General features: G+C 34.8%; 1 protein-coding gene across 1 annotated transcript in view; it reads right to left on the minus strand.

The window, feature by feature from the left end:
* The window catches only part of APOB (apolipoprotein B), a 36,145-nt gene extending 13,443 nt beyond the window's left edge, over nt 1–22,702 (minus strand). Inside the window, 25 exon segments of the mRNA XM_064650629.1 lie at nt 892–1,268; nt 2,762–2,907; nt 3,170–3,357; nt 3,492–3,667; nt 4,913–5,123; nt 5,687–5,808; nt 6,032–6,214; nt 6,734–6,945; nt 8,141–8,308; nt 9,050–9,241; nt 9,538–9,714; nt 10,336–10,573; nt 10,896–11,107; nt 11,593–11,739; nt 11,863–11,980; nt 12,165–12,392; nt 13,336–13,555; nt 14,297–14,382; nt 14,570–14,694; nt 15,639–15,794; nt 15,980–16,133; nt 17,131–17,276; nt 18,133–18,248; nt 20,821–20,859; nt 22,550–22,702. Of these exon segments, the coding sequence (XP_064506699.1) occupies nt 892–1,268; nt 2,762–2,907; nt 3,170–3,357; nt 3,492–3,667; nt 4,913–5,123; nt 5,687–5,808; nt 6,032–6,214; nt 6,734–6,945; nt 8,141–8,308; nt 9,050–9,241; nt 9,538–9,714; nt 10,336–10,573; nt 10,896–11,107; nt 11,593–11,739; nt 11,863–11,980; nt 12,165–12,392; nt 13,336–13,555; nt 14,297–14,382; nt 14,570–14,694; nt 15,639–15,794; nt 15,980–16,133; nt 17,131–17,276; nt 18,133–18,248; nt 20,821–20,859; nt 22,550–22,604 (4,192 nt within the window). The 5' untranslated portion in view covers nt 22,605–22,702.
* Nucleotides 22,703–23,067: the final 365 nt, after the last annotated feature.

Below are 23,067 nucleotides of genomic sequence, written 5' to 3' on the forward strand. Positions count from 1 at the left end.
ACAATTTGTCTGATGCCACTAAACTTCTATGCTACTGCTTGAATTGCAATTACTGTTATATCATTTTGTTTTAAAGGCCTAAGTGTTTTGATAAATCCTGAATAGTTCTGTAAAAATGGCTATTTTTTTGATATTGGAAGCTAAGATTTTGAACTATGAATAAATTAAGTCCTTACATTACTAAATATAATGTTATAAAATGACACAAAATTATGTCAGTATTTAAACCTAAATTAAGAAGACGGACTTTCAAGAATAGCCCATTCCTGTTTTTTAATGTTTCCTTTATCATTCTTCAGTTATGGTGAGGAGTTTAGGAAAAAACTGAAGTCAGTTTGTCCTCTTGCAATTTGAAAACTCAAACTGCAATTTTAGGGGAACTAACTTAAAAATACCATCTTACGGCAATACATGGACATAGATCAACTATAAGACAATTATATATATATATACATACATACACGCATATATGTATACATATATATGTGTATATATATATATCAATATATACATATATACATATAAATAGACTGAGAAATAAATTTTGGGCATATCTATGCATACACATGCACACCTGTTTTTGAAAACACTTGACTTGTCAGCTACACAAGTGTTTGTAGAATCTTGCCTGCAGTTTTGAAGGGCACTATCTTCATTAAGGAATATCCAGAAAAATGTGGACCTTAAAACAGTTTTTGAATTAAATTGACTTCACCTTTACTGCCTGAGTAAACAGACACACATAATATTTTTAAAAAGAAAGTGATTTGAGATTATGCAACACCTTTCTTCAAACAAGCATAGACAAATTCATGTGTTGTACCTGATGCAGGGAAAACAAAGCAATTAAAATAGTTTTGCCAATATTGCAGTATTAGCACACATTCTTACCTTTTACACTGTAGGAAAGTAGATCAAAAACTGAGTCAGCATTCATGTTATAACTAGTTTTTGTGCCGGATGCTCTCTCTGTGGTGCTGTTGGTCAAAGTGTACGCTGCTGTCCAGTTGTAATAGTTGCTGTACACATTAGCAGAGACCTCCAACTTGCCCAGTAAAGGCACACGGAAGGGATAGGATTTTGGAATACTAAATGTTGGAATTCTGTATTCCCGAGATGGCACACTTATTCCCATTGACTCCATTACCAGAGGAGGTGTTTTAACAGTCTGTGGCATCCATATGTCATCGGATGATCTTCCACCAAAGGGCAACGGAATATCAATTACAAAACTGTTTTTATTTAAGTAGTGCCTGATCCGGCCTTCACTAGAAAATAAAGATAACTCTGTTAGAAACTGTAAGTTCATAAAGCATATACAAAAAATTCCATGATTCCCTACCCTGCCCATTATACTGAGCTTACTTACCATGATTATACCAATGTCCTGACTTTAGTTTTAGAGGGAAATGCAATGATATCTGTTATCAATATTTTTAAGCACTTGTTCATCAGAAAACGTACTGAAAGTATTTTTGGTGTTAGTGAATTCTGTCAATGTTTTTTCCCCTCATTTCATAATCAGGGAGACTTATAGGTCAAGTAAAAAAAAAATTCTCCAAAAACACTGCCTCACTTGTAGGATGCTGAGTACCAGAAAAAGGCATATATATTCTTCCTGAAAAAAGTGAGGCATTCTTATAGAAATGCAGGAATTTTTATTAGCATTAGATACTGTAACAATCTAAATTATTAAAAATTGTCTTTCTGGTTATAAGTGTTTCAAAAGTTTCATCCGAATATTCAGCATTTATTTTATTCTTAATAAAAAGCAATAAAAATCTGACCACTTGACTAAGAGCGAGGACTGGAAAAAATGGATCGTCAACTGGAAAGCTTGTGGGGAAAAAGTGTAATTACAAAAAGACAAAACAGAAGGAAACTTGGCCTTAATTTGTGAATGAACAATAGGCTGGCAAAGATACTTTTCTTGTTTGCCTAAGTGGTCTTTTGTATTGCAAAATCTTCTTTTTTACAATTAGAGCTACATCCTAGGATGAAAATTAAGTAAACACTTTTGAAATTTGTTCCTTTACATAAAAAATTTAAAAAGCAACATAACTGAGCAGTAAAAAATTCTATTATTATTATTATTATTAGCACAGATGATAAGAATATAGGAGAAAAACAGTTTCTTCCTTGCTTATACTTAGCTCAGGAACACAATGGAAGCAATAGAGTTGTGTGTCATTAACATACATTAACATTCATATTACCATAATATAATACGTGGAAAAACAGATCTAAGGCAGACAAAATGCAAGTCAGACAAGGAAAGAGGTCAGGTGACTCTACTGGAGAAGGTTAACCAGTATGAGTAGGGGATGGGAAGAACTGTCCAATAGGACTGCACAGGAAAATGTAGAGCTACTAGGGTTATGGCCAAAGATGAAGAGTCTGTAGAGTTGCTGGACACAGATTTATGGGAAATATGTCTTCAGTAGCTCCGTGACTTAAAGTCTGTTGAATGCTGCATTTTCATTTAGTACTCTTACAATATAATACAATACTTCATGTTATATTCACATACTGCATAAGTGACTGCTGTAAAGTCAAATCTACATTAAAGACATGCATTAATTCCTCCCTATAATTTAATTTATCTGGTGTTAAAATTCTTCATTATGATTCCAATTTTATCCTATTGTTTACAGCAATTCCATGCTGTCTTATAAAAACAAAGTAAAATAAAATAACACAAAAATATGAGCAAATAACTATTTTAAGTTTCCTGTGTCGCTATCTCAATTTCACCCCCCACCTTTTCAGGAAAAGTTCTTCAGGAATGGTGATAACAGGCAGGTTAAATTTCTGAATGTTCAGTTCCTGCAGTCCACTTAGTTTGTCTTGCAGAGTCTGGGCATAGGGGACATCTTTTGATGCCTTTTGCAGCCAAGTATTGGTTGCCTGCAACAAGAAAAGTTTTTCAAGGTAAATAACAAGTTTTAGGACTTCCTAGTAAAATTATCTAGAAGTCATTGTAACTATCCATATGCTGAGCCCTAGATATCTGATAAAGTGACTGGTTCAATCCAAGTTGGAAATGTACAGCTTATTCAATCTGATGAGTTCTTTTACAAGTAGCTCCTATTTTGGCTTCCTTGGGGAGGCAAGAATTCAGCAGGGCTATGTGGTGGAGCTGCAATATGTACTGTAGGTTGAACCATACCACAATAAATTGTGACGTAATATGTCTCAATGTCATGTCCGTATGAGCCACTTTCCGATCCAGCAGTTCGTTGGCGTGCTTCTCTAAAGTTTTTGGGTAGTCTGAAAAGTCGACTGGGAAGCCAGAAGACAATTTTTTCACAGCAGCAGTGGCACCTGAATTCCACTCTAGCTCAACTTTCTCAGAATCTGAAAATCACGAATTTAAAACGAAAGGGTAAAATCAGTCATATTCTTATTCTGTTGAGAGATATACTATAAACCAATGTAAAAATACATTTAAATTTATAAGTTGTATATGTGGATCATGTTTTTGCCCCTACCATATCTGAGAAGAACTCTTTCTGAAACAGAGTTTCCATGAATTGTTGCAGCTGAGCTGATCTGAACATATGCTTTGTTTGGTGAATAATTAGCCAATGCTTCACTTCTAAGTTCAGTTTGCAGGCGAGGAATAGAAATGGTGCCTCTTAACATTGCCTCTTCCACTCCAGCATATCTGTGAAAGAAAAAAGCAAATGTGAATAAAAATATTGCACTATACTTTTTTACTTATGCTTCAGGAACAATTTCAGCATATAAATCTATAGCAGAGGCATAATAGGTGTTATAACAGATTGAATCAAAATCATAAACTCTGTTCCAATTCAGTGGATGTTTTCAGCTTCTGCTAGTTACTTTGGAAAACCTGTGGTAAACTATTATAATGCTACTATGCAGATACACACAATATGTTAATTTCATAAGACTGAAAAGGATGGAAATATGTACCTGTCCTGATAATGTTGTACCAGAACCACATACTGAAATGCCTTACTCTAGTTGAATTCTCTACTAAGGATACAGACCGTGGCCATGAATTGCATAGAAACAAAACACTTGACAAAATATATTATGCCACTGGGCTTCATTTTCCTTTATTCCCATATATTTTATATCTCTGTAACTTTGTTGACTTGAGCAAACTTCTAATATTATGTTAGTGCAAATGAAAGGGAATTGAGGTCCCTGACATCTGTCCAAAGCTCCCACTGATATCAGAGGCAATTCTGCATGAACAGCAAAGACAAAGACTCCCTGGGGCACCATCAAGATCACAGAATTCCATGGAAGATTGAGGTTTATTAAAGAATGTGATCAGCCCATTTCAATATGGGCTTGTGAGGCAGACAATTTTAGAAACCCTGGCAGGCTGAACATTTTTGTTAGCTCCCCTGTAGGTGTTCCCGGAAATATTCTCATCATGAAGCGTGGGAATTTTTACAGGAAGCTCTCAGTTATTTTTGGGTTTGTTTCTTATTGAGTGCCATTAGATTTCTTCATGGGGAGATGTAATAACGTTTTTAGAGCCAAACACATCCAGTAAAAGATAATACGTCTCTGAACAAACCTTGCCTTGTTTATATCCTTGGATATAACACCTGCAATAACACTAGTACAATGCATTCTTGTAGTCATGTGTGTGCAAACATGGAAGAACTAGCTCAAGGAACTTGTAATACAAATTATATATATGCATATAGTAAGAAAGATCAGTTGGTGTATCATATATATGTATTTGATCTATTACAAATTAAATATTTCAAAGTTTTTTAAAGAGGGGTTTAATGAGAAGCTTATATGTTTCTCTGTTTAAAAAATTCCTCCAAAATAGGATAAAATTTCCCCACTTTTTCTACATTCAATAAAATTTTCAGTCTTATTCAAAGGCAGCTGTAAAATTCTAAATGGTTTTCTATGTTACCTTATCTGGCCACTAAGAGTAACTTCAGGAATCTTCTTGTTGTTAAAGTCTAAGACAAAGGTGTATGCTTTCTTCCCAGGAATGGATTCATCAGTAATTCTGAGGTTTGTACCAAAGTCAACATCAACATCTGGGATGTGGACATCACTGGTCAAAATCTTTCTGCCTCTGTTGTACCTGACGGTCAATGTGGCCTCATGTTGATTTACACCTAGAAAATATAATGCACTTTGGTCATTCACGACTATGGAATCTGTTTGGACTTTTCTTAAAAGGAGAATAAAAAAGGATCAACTAAAAATTATATCATGTTAAAGACCTCACACAACATTTCATGAATCTGAATCGGAAACTGGGTCATCCTTTTTCTTCTCATCTTAAACACATGATCCACTAACGCCATCACTATTTTATTATTTAAATGATCCTACAGATGGTTTGTATGCTTTACTTTCATGTTTTTCAGAAACAGCATTTTTCTCTTCCTTGTACAGAACCGAGTAACATCTCCACTTCCTTGCTTCCATTCAACAACTTCACACTTCTATTTAAATTATAAAATACAAAAGCAGTCTCTCACCATGAAAATCTTGCACTGGGATTGTATATATATAAGAAAATGGAGTTAACGTGTTGGACTGTTTGGGTGTGAAAATGGTATTCTATTTTATACTGTAAAACATTCTATTATGATTTATTAATAAAAATCTCTTTTCTATTAAACGACACACTTCAAAACTGAGCTTAACTGTATTAGTTTGTTCAGATTCTTACCTTCTGCCTGGACAGCAAACTTTAAGGTGTCTATCAGGTCACTTCCCTCTCTCTGTAGGTCATAGTTTGCACTTGCAGAGTATTCCTTCACTTCACCTGTGGACACTATTTCAACATCAAATCTAAAGAAGGAGCAAACAAATGGCCTGTAAATAACTATTTTGTCCATGACCTCAAATAGATGAAATCATATAATTCTCAACAGCTTTCTGATCTGTTGATGTTAGTCTGTTTTTAAAGATTTTAAAAGGTAAGCTTTACATAAGAGAGTACTGTAGATACTAGGCCCTGGGAATGAAGAGCAGTTAGCACAAAATAAACGTAGTTTAGGTTGACATGACTTGCCTGGATTCTCCAGTCAAGGGGAAGTATGGAGCTGCCTCTGTGGAAGTGGCATTAGAGTACAATAATTTGGTGCAGAAGTTTAGACCAGGCATGAAAGGCTCGCAAGAAGTTGAGGTTTCTTGGTTCTCTGTCAGAGGTGGAATCTCTTCGGTTTTGGCTGGAGACACCAAATGCAGTGTATTGCTGGAACAGAAAAGTCAGTCATTTATTCCCAGAACAGGTGCTCAGACATTGTCCTCTTAACAAGATTATTTCTAAATAAAACTCACTTATTAATGTAGGGGCTAAATGAAATAACATTTGGTGGTTAAATAATCAATGTGTTTATTAAGTATTATTGATAAATATAATGTATTGAGCCATTGTTTTCTCTAAAATTAGTGTAAGTAGTCCATTTAGATTCCATCTAAAATAATATTGCTATTATAATAATTTTATGTGAAAGAAAATAAAATATTAGAAATGGTAAGTCTTGTATAAAATTTCAAAAATAATGACAAATTAAATAATCTCTAAGCCATGACTCCAAGTCGCCACTTATTTGGGCTATTTGCCTATGTTATGAAAGAAGTTATCCCAGTTTCACAATGTATGGGATTTTTCTGAACTGAAAATTTCTCCATGCCTGCCCTATCATTTCAATTCCACCACAATAAAAGCCAAGAAGAGAAGGAAGAGCACAGCCTTGAAAGTTCTCATTACCTGATACTGAGGAGCTTTACTGGAGTCTTTGGAGCAGGAATGCTGAATTTCAGTTGTCCAGCTTTTACACCAACATGTGCTTCAATTCCAGATTCATGGAATATATTAGAATTCATCTCCACACCACTTCTGGTAAATTCAGGCATGTTTATTCCCAAGTGTGTTACAAACTCAATTGCTACTGAAGGTTTAGCAATGAGGTCTGCTTGCATCTATTTAATAAAAACAAAATGGGTTATTTATTTGCCCAATACAATTCTTGCTGGTTATTTAAAGCAAACATAAAACTCTTTATAATCTTGAGGTAAGTTTTCTATAATTGATTTTGCTACTCAAAAAATCTGATTCTCATATCACATAATCAGGGGACCACATAAGTCATAACTGTAATGTAACGAGTACAGTAAGATGGTAATGCCAAGGATCCTTACCTACTTTAATGTAAAAATACTCATGCTTCAGAAAGATTTTCTACATGGAGATACTTGCATGTACTTTTAAATCTGAAGACAAGAGCCAGTTTTCCATTGTAAAAAAAAAAATTAACAATTTTTAAAAACAATGAGCAAACTATTTGACAAAAAAGAAATGGATCCAAGATCTGAACTTCTTTAAACACAAACCAGCTTTTTTGCAAGCTTTTGTTTTGGCCATTACAGAAAGAAGTGACAGAATGAAAAATTCTGGAAAAATTCCAAAGGTAACTAAGGGCAACCAGTGCTAATTTTCAGCATTTATTTTTTTATTATTATTTAAATCTTATGCATGGTGGAAAATTGAAAGTTTAGATGAACTGAAACTACTAAGAAATTTTTATGAAATATTGACTAAATTAGAGAAAAAAATTACAGAAGTGTAAAAAAGAATGGAAATATTTAACTTTTTAAAATTTTAACTGGATAATTAATTTTGTGTCATATCCTCTTTCATTGTTACAATTTTAAAATGTTTCCTGTCAGGTAAAGAAATGTTTCTCTTGACTCAATTTTCATTATTTCTCTGAACTGATAATCAAATTTTTCACTTTGAATTGGCCACAAAAAATGTTTTGTTAATTTTTTGGCTTGAATGGTAAATTCACAAACTGCAGCTTTTTTACCATTGTAATTTGAGAGCAGGGAGAGAGAAATTAACAGAGATTAAAAGGATTATTTTTTAAAGAGTGATTTAAACACTTTTAATTAATAAATTTTATTGTGTCTCATACTTAATTTATTATATGCATTACTTCTTAATTTAATCTAAATGTCATCCACAAATTAACCAAAGACTTCTAATGAGGGGGTTTTTTCATATCAAGAACATTTTGTAATCTTTAAAATTTTTACTGTTGTTACAGTTTTGTCCATAAATGAGATTGTAGATTATTAGGAGGAGAAATAAATATAGACAGCTATTGAGACTTACGCTTTTTTGTTGAAGCTTCACAGCTACTCTGGCCCCGGGTGTTGCTATTCCAGACAAAGCAAACTTCAGTTGAAAACCTGCTCCAGTTGGAAGCTCAAATTCATTGTCCATGAATATGTAGTGGACAAATAAATCCCTGTCAACACCTTTTGAGATGGCTTGTGCAATCTGTGAATTAAACAAGGGAATGAACAATAACAAATACACACTTTGGAATAGGAGCATTTTGTACTCTAAAAATTTATCAGGGAATGGTTGCAACTCTATAATCGAAAAGTTAATTTCATATGGAGTAGAGAATCTAAATTCTACAGATTCCTTCCTTCAAAAAATGTACTTAAGACTGTTTAGCAAAATCTGAACTTTAAACAAATACGAGATTTTTTTACCTGCCTCAGTACACTGGTATTATCTACCTTAACATACACATACAAAGGTGAATTTTGGTTTTCCCAAAGTCAATGGCAAAGCATTTTTTTTACTTCAATGAAAGAAGAGCTTTACCAAATATTCCTAAACTGTACTACATCTTCTTTTCTATTTAACATGACAAAGATGAATTTTTTAATATTAACATATATTTTCATAATTAGAAATTTCATAGTATAACTTAATGACCTATACTAAGATTTTGGGCATTGTTCCAGTAGAAATCTCAATAATACAATAAGATCTGAACTTTCTCTTTCTTTCCCCTCACCAATCTTCCAGGAGGACTCCTCTTGGCTATTGAGGAGTCTTCATGGATTTCTCAGAGTCCTTCAGACCAAACATGGATATTTTATTTTAAGCAATTTTATTTTCATGGTGGTATGAAATATCTTTGCATAATAATTAAATATGATCTAAATCTTAAAAAAATCTAATAGAAAAAAATTAATAATGCACATTGGTGTATCAGAAACGTACCATTTCGGGAATAATCTGAAGAGTTTTAGCACTCTTTAAAATCAAGCTTCCCAGCAATTTGAAATCATTGAGTTTCATGTACCCAAGTTCTTCTCCCAGGATTCTCAGATATGCTCTTCCCTCAGGAGCTTCTTTGTTGCTCAATTCTTTTATCAGTTTTTCAAGGTTAAGTATTATTCCTTTCATGATATCCTGAAAATTCAGTCAGAAAGCAGCAAAACAGATTTATAAGAAATCTGTAAGATCATATATCTAGAACAGTTACTTAGTGAATGTCAGCTACTCTGCATGTGCTCTTACAGATTTGTTTCCAGGTAAAGACCCCTCCCAAATACAATTAAGAAAACACATTGTTAAATAGCACTAAGGGTTTGTATTTTAGCTCACCAGAAGACAAGAAGGCAAATATAAAAAAAAGAGGTAAATGCTGTAATTACTGTGTAAAAATAGGAATGCTGTGCTGCACAGAAAATATTTTCAAGCTGTACCTGATCCTGCTTGCCATCCTGGGAGAGACCAAAATAGTCAAAAAGTGCCTTGGAAACCTGCTCTGGCACTTTGCCATCAACCCAGTACAAGGCCTTGGTTGCAGTGTCCGGGAAAAATCCCTTCTCTCCAAACAATGCTTCCAGTGTTGGTTCAAAACCCTTTCCATCCAAGCCAAGCTGAAATGAATAGGAAGGACAACGCATAACTGAGACAATTCCCTCACTTCTTTGGAACTTTACAACAAAACAGACTTTCTTGGGAACAAACAATGTGTTTAAAGTGTATCCTATAGGTCTATGACACTTAAGGGAAGATATGGAATACTATGTCTTATAATAATTACAAAATAATATATTTATTATTATTATATTAATGTCTTATAATTATAATATATAATATATATTATATATTATATAACATATAATATATAATAATAAAACCCCCCCACATAGGCTGTTTCTCATTTAAAATCTACTATGAGTACTTCAGTGTGCCAGTAATGATTCATTAGCATGAAGTCAATCTGTTACAAATGGGTTTATTTTACCCTAGTTGAGCCCTTTAATAACTTCAACAGGGTCGTCCATCCAGTCAGTGGCAAGTGACATCACATAACGGATGGCTTGCTCTAGAGCCCATTGAGATCAAATCAAAGTCCCCTTGTAGTCATAGTTATCCTTAGGTTTCTCCCAAAGCTTGTAAAAACAATACATTATCCACAGAAAGTTGTTATAAGAAAACAGAAACGAGAAATAAAACAGCTGAATACTAGCAAATGTTTTTGATAATTGTTGTACCTCAAAAATATCACTTGGGTGAAATCCATACACATGCAGGGTGGTTTTTAGCATGGTCTCTTTTGGAACATAGCTGTTTGGGTCAAATACCACATTTCCCTCTACTTTGGCAGAGATGGGGTCAATTCCAGGTACAGAAACTCTTTTGGAAATCTGATAATTTTGTGAGAATTTTCTGAAATCTTTGGCTGTTGGAAACTCGTTTCCTTTCAGAGCTTCTTCAACTCGGCTTTTTAGACTAGGGAAGAGGATAGCAATTAAAACATGATTAGTATATATTCCAAGCACTCATTTAGTCTTAATTTTTTTATGTCACTTGCAGTCATTCATACAGCTGAGGTGATTACAAATGGCTAGCTCTCTGCACATATTAACAGAAAACAAGGCTTAAGGGAAAGACTATAATCTGGCACTGCTCTGACAAAGCCATAGTTTACTCAGTTTGATATGTTTATTCAAATAAACCCAAGAAAAACTTCATGTCTCGACAGCTACCACTGCAGTTATAGTTGGAACTTTGTTTTTCCTAAGAGACCAATATACAACTAAATTTTGCTTACTCTTCAATGCCTATTTCTTCAGAATCTAGGATGTTGGCAATGTGTGAGGCAACAAAGCTTTTCACTTGCTCATTCTTCTCCTTTGTGAGGATTCTCAAAATCTTTGCAAGATCACCTGGGGAAGGATTTTTCATCACCATGAGATAGGCTGCCAGGCGTTTGTCTGTAGGTACATCCAGCTCTTGGAATGCTTTGAGAAGTGCTGAACGGTCCTATATAAATAGAGAAAGGTTTTACACCCATTCTGTAGGAGATGCTGTAATGTCACAGTAATGTAAACATAAATCTAACCAGTACTATTAATAATGGCAAAAAAATATCAGTATAAAATAGAGACCTGATTTTTTTCCTAGTTAAATACATTTAAATCTGGAACAATTCATTAGTTAACACTACCTTTGAATAAGCAGATCTCCATTTAAGACACTAACAGGAACAGATCAAAACTTCCATTTAAACTATCTATACAAAGCAACTGCTTCTCAAAAAAACAACAGCCACTGAGTCAGAAGACTGCAGAACTTCTCAGATATGTGTATGGAAACTAGATAAAAGAGTTCTAAAAAAGCTGGAGACAGCTGAAGCGGAGATATCGGAACTATGAAACAATGGGAATGTTTTTGCATATTCAGTAACTTATGCGAACAGCCAAGGTGAACTGAGGACAGTTTATTCTGGTTCTTGTGACCCAATTTACCTCTTCAGTAATTGTCATTTTCCTGAATGCCTGGATGGCCGCTTTCTGCACTGAAAGTGATGCAGCTTCATTTCTGATACATGTCTTCAGAACAGATTTCACGTTGGGTTTAGCTTTTTCCATTACTGCACCCATGTTTCCAATAGCCTGTCAGTGAGGAAGACACAGAAAGGTGACAAATATTTTTTTTTCCACCAAGAGAAGCAGAGTGCTCTATGCACTACAATTTATAATAATGTTCTATATAAGGAAAGAAGGAAATAAAAATACCCGAAGTGTGAGGTATGTGAGTTCATCTTCCCCGGAACAATCAGTGCCAAGCAGTGATACCATGAAGTCTGCAGCATCTGTGATTTCCTCTGTCACAGTCTTCTTCTCATCGTAGAACCTAAAGAAATACAGACACACATTAGAAACAAAGGAAGAAAATGGGAAATGTCTATATTATGTTCCTGAAGAGCAACAACATGACAACAACAAAAAAATCCTTGAAAGGTGAGCACTCTTAGGGTTTACTTTAAGCATTGCAACCTTGAGGTTATTTTGTACAATTGCATGTTGTCATTACTTACTTAGTAACAGAATGACTCAAGCCATAAAAAGAAGCTCTACTTGGCTGATACTGGGCCATGTTAAGAATTTCCCGTATTCTCTGTGGAGTTGGAGAAGGCAATAGTCCCAGGGTGTATGTGACCAGGTCTGCCACAAGTGGATTCACACTTCCAGTTCTCAGGATTTGAAGGACTGCACTGTAGCACTCTGGAGTCCCACACTGGGTCAGGGCCTGAACAGTGATGGAACTGAAAGGAGAAGAGACGACTTTGACTAATTAATTCCCTGTTTGCAGTTTTTGCTGCATATTGATTGTTTGAAACAAACGTTTGACAGGTTTATTAAGGTGTTTAAATATGTATTCTTATGTTTTACAAGTTATAGTAGTAACAAAATTAAATAAGAACAATAAGAAAGTATTAAGAATATCACCATTACGCAGGCATACCTTGTTGTTTTTTCACAACAGACGTTCCCACAACTTTAAATATTATAAACTAATATAATCAAACCAGACTGAGGCTCTAGTTCCTCTACAAACTGAGGACATAAAATATGTGTAGACTGACTCGAGTCCAGTTCAGACAGAAGAGTAAGGGTGGGGAGCAGAGGGCAGGGTCAGACCAAAGAATAGTGTTCTTCCATGTCTCCCAAAGTCTCACCTTCAAAACTCTGTTCTTTGCTATAAATCAAACTTGGGAGTTTGGAATTACAGCCACTGTCCTTGAGCAAAACTGCATGAAAGATCTTTGGCTATAATAACTATCCACAGGATTGCTCCTAGCACACACACTTGGGATGGTGGAGGAGCTGTACTGGGCTGTATTATACTCCAGTTCAACTTCTCCAGTAAATTTGGAATATTTGATGGGGGAATGATATAAACAATATTAGTTTTTTATATAAGACTAGAAATTTCAGATCTATTTGAATTCTTATACTTTTCTCATATATTTAATATTCGAGCTCCAATCAACAGCTGAGCATTTCTGATAGAAAAATGTAAAATCCACAGTTTTATTCTCCCTTCTTTATTTCTCTCTCTGGATAATACAGATGACATCTTTCTGAAAGACACCCTATATATCTAATTCACCTCTATTTTAAAACCACTAAGCAAATTAACTACAGAAAGATTTTGCCACAACATTGACATGTGGTGTACTTGCACAATGCACAGCTGTACCATACCTTGAGGTTTCCATCATCTTTGGTACAAGAGAGCCAAGAGTGCTGTTATGTAAATTTCTAAGCCCTGAAACAAATTTGTAAAAGAGTCTTGCTCTCTGCTGGTTCTGCTGAGAGGCTGTGAGTTTCTGCAGTTCCTGAAGGGTTTTCAGAACAACATCACCCTGCTTGGGGAATTTGGCATCTGTACTTTCCAGTGCAAGTCCCTTCTCTTCCAGTTCATCTAGCAATTAAAAAAAAATTGCATTTGTTATCAAGGAGCTACGTTAATTTTTATCATCTATCTTACATTCTGCATAAATACAAACTCTGTAGATTATTTTATATGATAACTGTTGAAGTTGAACAGCTGAACAGTTAACAAAAATAATGGAGTGGAATTTAAATATAATTCCCCAAAAGTTGAATATTTGGATAAATTGTTTTACATTTTCATGAAGATAATTCCTTAACACCTTTTATATTAGCATAGTTTGCTTTTTCAACTTTTAATTAATATATATTTTAGGAAAAATATGTTATGACTAACAATTACAAGTCAAAAGGTAGGTTTTAGAACAAAATATACAGTAATAATGGATTGCTTACATCTACCAGTTGAAGATAAAAGTTGCATAAGAAATTATGGGTATAAGAAATTATGGATATAAGATATTATAGGTAGCAAAAATGGGTTCATTAAACTAATTTCCAATAAGACTAGAATTTCTTTTCAAGCAAATTATACATTGTTATTTATTAAGAATAATTTTAAAATTAAAGATTATTTTAATTTGGAGGGGTTTTTAAAAGTCTCAGGTTTTCCCATTTTCTACTCAACCTTTTTCCTCACTAAATTTCTTTAAAAATTATGAATTGATTTGGTCCCCTCAGGGGCATCTTTAATTAATTCACTGTTTAAAAAAATCATCTCTGTATTTGTATTTTGTTCCTATGCTTGTGTAATAGAGAACTGCAGCTCTACCTCCATCAAAATTTTTGTTATTGATCTTCGGGGTATCTTCAAGCCTCAAGGTCTGGTTGACCTCTGTCATCACACCATAGCGATTTCTAGGAAACAAAGAAAAATTCACTGCTTTAGTTGAGTCTAAGTACCCTTGAGAGGTCTTAATATGTCTCCTACCTTCTTAAAAACAAAATGTATATTTCGAGATGAAATCAGGGCAGAATGTAATACATCATCATTTAAAACAAATATTTATGAATAAAGGATAAGGATAAATAGTGAGCAACCTACTTGTATGAGGAAGGCAGAAACAGGTGTTTTTCACTGCAGACAACATCTCTTATATGCCTTTTCTTTGCATCAATATTGTAATGACAGAACTGAGTGCTCTTTAGAAGGGTAGATAATGGGCTGTTCTGTAAAATAAATCGTTTGGCAGTCATTTTACTGAGTAAAATAGGAAACAATCATAGTTTTAAAGGCTGACACAGTTTTACTGTAATATTAAAAATTAAAGCATATTGGAAAAAAAGATGAATAACTGGAATTATTCTCACACAAAGACAAAATTGTGCCAGTAATAATCTTTAGTCTTAAGTCTCTTCATGGGCAAAAATCCCACCAAAATTTTCCCTCAGGCCTTATCAAGATATTTGGGTTAGTAGTTACTTCATGATTGATCCCCTGCTGCCTACAACAAAGGACTCCTTCATAAAACCAATTCGTAATTTTCAGAGTAGTTCAGTCCCCTTGTAACAACTGATGATCTTTTTAATTTCACTCTTATTATACAAATTTTAAAGAATTCTACAAAAAACTGTAGCAGTGGTAGAAATTATAAAATGTGTTTTCAGCATTATATGAAACCCTATCTTTTTTAAGTTAAAACACTCTAAGGCAAAAATGCCATTATACCAGAAAGAAATCTGACAATTTCCATGCCAGCAACTGCATTTGATCATTGTGGATTAACAGGCAGAACAAACAGTGTGCTTAACCACATTTAGAGCCCTCTCCTCCTGCACATCACACACACTTCATGGTATGGGTTTTTTATGTTTTACATGAAATTGGAATTTTGAAAATTTTGACCCACAGAACTAAAAATTTGCCTATGATCTGATATGTTACCATGTAATCAATAGTACTAACTTCATCTATGAAAAGCTCTCTGTATCTTTTTTTTTCTCTATTGACTGCCAACAAAACCACAGTCTGATATAATGGAATAGTGCAGAAAAACCATTTAAATTTTTAGCAAATATAAATATATACAAAACTTAGTCATTGTAGTAGTTTTATCATTTTATATGGTAGTGAGAAAAATCTCATATCATATAATCTTACATCATATACTTACCAGTCCCTTTACAATGGCAATAGGGCTGACATGATCTCTGATGGGACTGAACTTGTCACAGCCTTTCAGGTACCTTGTAATTGAAATATCTTCTGCAACATTTCCTTTTCTGGACTTGAATTCAACTTCACTGTCACACTTTCCATATACAGTATCCTGGAAAGAAGAAAGAAATCAGCATCTCTGCTCATGCTGTCAGACATTTTCTGACCTAGTTAAAAGGCACCTTTTCTTATGAGAATTTCCAGGCCTTTTGAAAATGATGTTCAGGAGTAACTCTACTCAGGTGAGCTTTCTTCCATTTGTCAAGGAAATAAGGGAAATACTTTCAAAACACCTACCATTGAAATTATTTTTTCATTTTCTACTGTTTCTGTTGGCACAAGTAGAGCTGAGATGATCCCTCTCTTGAGATTCAGTACATTCAGAGGTTCGTCCTTCTCTGGATACAGCTTGACTTTTGTTCCATCCTGAATACTAAATTTTAGCTCATGCCTGGCACCCAAAATAACAACATTAGAATGAAATATTAAAGACACACAGTAAAGAACGTTATCAATAAACTGCTGGGCTATCATTATTTAATATTCACTGCTGTTACTAATAGGAAGTATTACTATTAAAGCAGCAAAATTCTAACCAAGGACATTCTGATATCACCAGATTACGTTATCTAAGGACAAGCAAATACCAAGAGCAGTGGCTGGAAGTTGGAATTGCATAAATTCAGAGAGGACATAAGTAAATTTTTAGAATGAGGTAATTATTAACTACTCCAATAGGCTACAAAATGATGGGATGATTCTCTAGCAGTTGCAGTCTTTAAAGAAAACCTTGATGGTTTTCTGAAAAACGTTTTTTAACACTGTCTCAAGTTGTTTTGAGATTTATGGCTTGTGAAACAGGATGGATACTAAGGCACTGAAACAAGCATGAAGATGCATGACTAAAGTATGCACTGACAAGCACTAGAGACTAGTTGGGTGGAGGGAGTAGTAGCCATTAGTTACAAAAGCAGATAAAGAAGGAAAAGATAAACTGCATAGGTCATTAAAGACTGGGATTGGAAATCTGGACTTCAGTCTCAAATGCCTTTCTATTGCACAGTCTGCATCAAGTTAGCAAAGGAAAGTTATCTTAAACTGCCTGCATGCAGCCATTTGAGAATGTGCTTACAAGAAGGAACATTACACTTGCAATAATCTTTTGGAGACTACACAACAGTTTCCTGATATAGATGATAGAAATGACAAAAATGTTCCAGGTGAAAATTCTGTATCTAAAAAAGCCTTCCCTACTAGCAATTGAGAACTATGCCATGTTAACTATAAGTTGTATCAGGGAGAATTTTGCTGTGGAACCAGCTTTCAAATCTACCATGTTATCATGAAATGTGTTCTATGCCTAGAAAAACACAGTCAGGGTAGACTGTAACACTGCAGCCTGTTCCATTTAAAGGTCACAAGTACTGATGATAATTGATATTGCTTACCTGGACATGGCACTTGCAAAGTCCTCAGAGTTCTTGGACTTTTTCAGAACAGCCCTTCCCTCAGAGTCAACACCAAACGTCTCCCTCAGGGAGCAATGCATTGTCCTCAGGATGAAACTGCACAGCTGTGGTACCTCCAGTTCAACCTGAAAACACAAATATGTTTATCTTTTTTCATTATCATGTTTCCAGGATCAGCCAGTTACCACTTTGAAAATTCCTTTGATTTTGTAAAGTGTCAGAATCCCCCTGCTAGCAGCTGTTGGAAAAAATTCCTAAGTTCTCTAAGTAGCTTAAGGTAACTCAAGGGAGAAGATATGAGAGCAGGTATTTGCTTGGCTAATGGCATGGAGTATGTGACATAAATGGTAAACAAGAAACTTAGTTTCTGAGAATTTAGAATGTTAGAACTGTATGAAAACTTGAGCCATTACACTGATCAGTGTTTAGACTCTACTAAAACTGTGTGTGCTAAATAAAAAATATTTTTTCCAATTACTCAGTTTAAAGAAAAAAAAAAACCACAACACAATGATAAGAAAGTTTTGGACAAAATGAAGGGACACCGGGTAGTTTAATGGCCTATGGGACCTTTTACTCCTACAGTCCTGGTATTGTCTTGACTGTCACCATCAACAGGTTGTTGTGGTCTTCATGGCTTCAATGCACTGTTGTTATTCAGTTTCTAGAATTTTTTGATGGACATTGGTAGATTCAGCCTGGGAGCCAAGGAAAACTAAACTTCCAAGTATTGCCTCTCTCTCTTGTAAAAGTACAGCCAGGTTTGAAATGCACTGGCACAATGGTGTGAAGGACTTCTGCCATCCTCAGTGCCTTCTGTCTAGGACAGGGAGGGCTTAGTCTTTGTGTGCCTTAGTCAATATGTGCCTTTCAGAAGAATGGTCTTGCTTGGAAAAACATTGAAGGATGCCCTCCAGCTGCCAGCTCCCATGTTGTTCAGTATACAGTCCTAATCAGTTGTATTTACTCCTCTTTGCCTACCTTGCAAGTGATCTTTGAACCACTTCGAGAATCTGCTGTTCCTGTGATCCCATTTGATGTTTCTGCTTCATATGAGTAAACATATTTTCGGAGGGGTTTAAATCTGGTTGCATCTTCTGCAATTGGGAAAACGAGTGGTTTTATGACTTAGGTAGGATATGCATATGTAATCCTTACATTACATGCTTAGCATTGTGTAACTAAAATGAATGCCACAGATAAAGGAAACAGGAAGACTCATCCTGCCACTATTTCCTTTTCCAAAATAGCTTGAGAAAAAAACGTGATGCCTTTATATCAGCTGGATTATTTCTGAAGCGTAAGACCAAACTTGTGGGGCAGCTTAAATTTTGGGGTCCACTGCTCTGTTTGATGGGATTTGCCAATATAACCCCATTTGGCCTTCAAATCATGCCACATTAAAGCAAATGACAAAAACAGGAGAAAACTTAAGGTGTGGAACTGTTTTAAAAATTACCCTGTTGCTTCTAAATTAAGCCAATCAAATGGTAGTTTTCCAATTGGTAATAAAGTGATTCATTTCAGCTCAGATTTTTCCATCATAATGAAAATGCAAGAAGCTGCTTTACCAGTTACATGATTGAGACTGAAAGCAAAGAGACAGAACATCCAAAATAGAATTCCTCAATACCATTTCACTTGAATCTACAGAAGATCTTTCTGCTCCAGACTCTCCTGAAATATGATCTACTCTAATTCATTTATTAGATCAGAAAATTTTATAGAGTAGACTATTTTTAATGGAGATAAACTTTAGTTAGATGAAGAGCATCCAACAAGGGAAAAGCTTTAAATTATGACTAAGAACAAGGCAGGAGGGAGTATTTCAAGAGGTGTTTCTCTTTCTATCAAAGGAAGCCCCAAAACCTAATAGGCTTCCTCAAAGGAATGACCTTCACCTGTGTTTAATCTCTCCCTGTTGCCTTCATCTGTAATTTTAAACTCCACAAGCAGGAATGAGTGGGGTAATAGAGACATTAAAAAAAAAAACAGTCTCAGTGTCAAATACAGAACTATAAGATACTATTTTGGTATCTGGAATGCATAAGATAGGCCAAACCATGCCCTCAAACCCAATTCACTTCCATTGCAAGTGCAGGCATCATTTTAAACTAAAAAGGATGATCAGGTACTCTAAGTGTCTGTGATGAAGCAGTTTAGGTCAATCTGAACCAGAAATTGCTGTTCCCTCAGTTTAGGCTGGGCAACTCACTGGGTCTGTGGCTCTGTTGTGATGTTGAGTGAAAAGCAATTTCCTAAACTGCTCCTCTGTGTTTAATAGAGTCCTGATCTATTTTATAGAAAAAAAAAAGATAGGTAATCCTGGTGTAAATCCAAATGCCCACCATTAAATCTGTATGATTTTGCCTGCCTACACCTGCATGAATGCAGATTACTCTTCTTCTTTTATAAAATATTTGTTATGTCAGAGGCCAATGACAATATAACCTTGCCTGTCATAGAATTTCATACTTAGAGAGGGGAACAAAATAGTGCTATGCATATCTTATTTCCTCATTGAACTATAACTTTTATAGATTTTACATACTTTAATAATATTTTAGCTGAGATCACATTCATGTAATTGCTAAACAGAATTATTATAATTAATACTAGCTGTCATACCATAATCAACATCTTAAAAACATTTGAAAACTTAATTAAATTATGTATTTAACTCTAAAATTAAATTTTATTAAAAATTTAACACTATTTGTGTCACTTTTGGCTATCCTGGAAAATAACTGTACACTCTCAGAGAATTTTGCAACACCAGTATCTACCATGCTAAAGTGAAAGGCTAATTATTGCTTCATATCCTGCTTTTAAACAGAAAATAATAGGGAAATTATAAGGTTGGAAATGAAAATACCAAATAATTTACTGGATCAAAAATAGACAAGTAATTGGCAATGAAACTCAGAAGTCTTCGAGTTGGTTCAGGCATCTGAAGTAAACCCAATTGCCTGGAGATGGTGCTAAAGCACCCAACAAGGAAAAAAAAAACCCTGAAGACAAACAACAAAACAATTCATTCAGTACTTTGACCCTGTGGTTGAACATTATGTATCTAACCAAGCAGTCAGGGCCAGTCAGAGTTCATTACAAAGATAGGGCATAAAGTCAGCATTTCCTGAGTCTTCACTTGTTTAAAGAAATTGCTGTCCTTGCTAACAGAGCTGATGATTTATTCTATAGGTATTTAGCTAGATATCCAAGTGCAATTCTGTGGGCTTAGCAGCCACTGTGAAGGCTAAACAAGATGTAAAATTCAGGCCACAGTAAAGTGTAATGTACATAACCTCACAGTTAAAGCTTCACATTTGATAAATAGGGATTTTCAGATTAAGGAATTTGCACCTGACAATCAAACAAATAAAAAAGAAAAAACAAAAACCCAGTGGAAAGTAGTTTCTTAATGGGAGCTTTAAAAAAGTTCAGAAACTCATTCTTAGCTTGTCCAATCTTGGGAAACTTTAACAATTACTCGAATCAATCCTTATGGATAGTCGAATACCTAAAATAAAGGGCAATAACTACTTCAAAATATTGCCATCGATTTCATTTCAGTTATTTCAGACGAAGAGATTTGGAAAAGTCAGGCTTTGAGAAATGAATTCAGTTAAAATAGGGATATAACAAAAGCAAATGCAAGAAATCAGTTACTTGAACATCCTGGATTTCCACTTTCAGGTGTTTCTTCCTCTGTAAAAAAAAAAAAAAGAAACCACAAAAAACCAAGAATTAAAAGCTAGAAAAGCAGTTTATAGCTATACAACAAAGCAGTTTATAGCTATATACAATATATTCAATGGCTATGGATATATAAATGTAAATACTACATTTTCATTGTAAGACCTTTTTAATTCATACCAACTTCTGATGTAGTTTGAAAGACTGATGTAAATAACAAAGCTACTATTAACATTTGCAGTACAGAGTCAAATCTAAAGGGAGTTACAAGCAGTTGCCTTGATACAGTGAACCAAAATCCCATAATAGGGTCTTTAATCACAGAATTAAATTGATTTGATTTAAACTGAGAAGGGTCAGCTTCTAGGTTGACAAGTATTTTTTAAAGCCCTGTGTTAGGTAGATAGACAGTTTGCAAAGGATAGGCACAAAATGTAGAGGTAGACAGATGATTGTACCACATAACACAGTTTACTTTTAAGTTTTAGTCAATTTGAGCACACAAAAATACTGTTAAATGGATGAATGGCTATACTTTGGTTTTTGTACATTTCAAAAAGAACACCTTTGAAGATTAGTACTAAAATTCTCTGCTATGAAATATTTTCTGAATATTGAGAGTGCATTCTTTGTAGGAAAAGCCTATTCAAGTTAAGAAGAACCATTTGTTCTAATCAGTCTTAGGTATGTTCCATATGACCCTATTAAAAACAAAATTAAATTAAACATAATCTAGTAAATTTGCTGCATTCATTAGATGCTATATCATTTTTTGGATATCACATATGAAGGCCAGCATTTTTCTCCACACACTTTCCGAATATTCATTCTGGGAATTCTAAGGTAGACCACTCTATAGAAATAGACTCTAACATTTGTCACAGTAGCACCAATAGCAACAGAATTACTATTATTACTATTAAAATAATATTAATAACATTATTAATAACCAATAAAACAAGGTTTATCGCATAACAATAAATTTGTATAACATCAGCCAACAAAAGAATACTAGTTAAACAAAGATATATTTATGATTAAGTAGATCTACACATAAAACCAGACCTGCACAATTTGCCCAGATGCACTTTTGTCCTTAAGCTCCCTGAAGCCTTAAGTAACATTAAGGTGTCCTGTTCTAAAAAGCCATTTCTTGGGAAGCAAGGATAGCTCAAAATCCACAGCACCATATCGATCTCGGCTGTCTTTTCTGATCTTACAAAAAAAATATCTCTACTGACCTAGTTCTTTTATTACTTTTATTGATGACTATGTCCCTTCAACACAAAACTCTATTTCAAAGGCCAGTATTGCCTGCCAAATACAATCTGCTTTACTGCTCTCTGTCTTCACATTTGTCACAAAACAGGTTAGCAACAGCTGGGCTAGGTCTGCATGGTATCTCCAAGCTACAGTAGCTCCACGAGTGGGCTTAAAAGCACAAGATTACAGAAAAATGCCATACAAGTTGCAAAATACATTAAATCTGTACAAAAGACATCAGGCAACATTTGTGACTTTTTCTACACTGGGATCCTCCTGTGATTGCCCATTCCTGTGAAGGGAAGGGATGATATCTTTGTCACACTGAACTTTTCTAATTCTATAAGCCAATGTTCTGTTGATTTTTTTGCAACATTAGTGTTTTAACAGGTTCATAAATAAAGCAGGAAAAATCACTAATATAAAAGGCAGTACTTACGTGTGAGAACACTGCTGAGCAGCAGGGAGAGCAGCAAGAGCTGCACAGGGCCCATGGTGAGCCCTGAAATCCCTTGCTGCTCTTTCTTTTCCTCTTTTTCCTTCCCTCTTCAAATCTTCCCTGCTGCCTCAGAGGAAGAATGAGCCTTCTGACTTGGACGTACATTTATATAGTCTGTAGCAAGCAGCTGAGTCAAATAGTTTAGAAAGCTCAGAGCAAATTGCCAAAGGTCCAAAGGTGAGAGTTCCAGATCCTCACTGTGCTCCACACAACACTCTGCTTTGGTTACTGGGAGTCATAGAATCATTGAGGTTGGAAAATACCTCTGAGATCATTGAGCTAACCTCCAGTAAACTGGGAATTCTCCAGTTAGTCAAGACGGCTCAAAAACGACTGAAATTGTCCCAGTGAGCACGTCTGCTACTTCCCCATCCTCACTCCTCTGAGAATTGAAAACTCTGTGATTTCATGAACTCTATGATTTTGCGATGAACCAAAACACTCCTAACATACAGGGC

This window comes from Pseudopipra pipra, chromosome 3 (assembly GCF_036250125.1).
Source record: "Pseudopipra pipra isolate bDixPip1 chromosome 3, bDixPip1.hap1, whole genome shotgun sequence".
NCBI classification, from domain to species: Eukaryota; Metazoa; Chordata; class Aves; order Passeriformes; family Pipridae; genus Pseudopipra; species Pseudopipra pipra.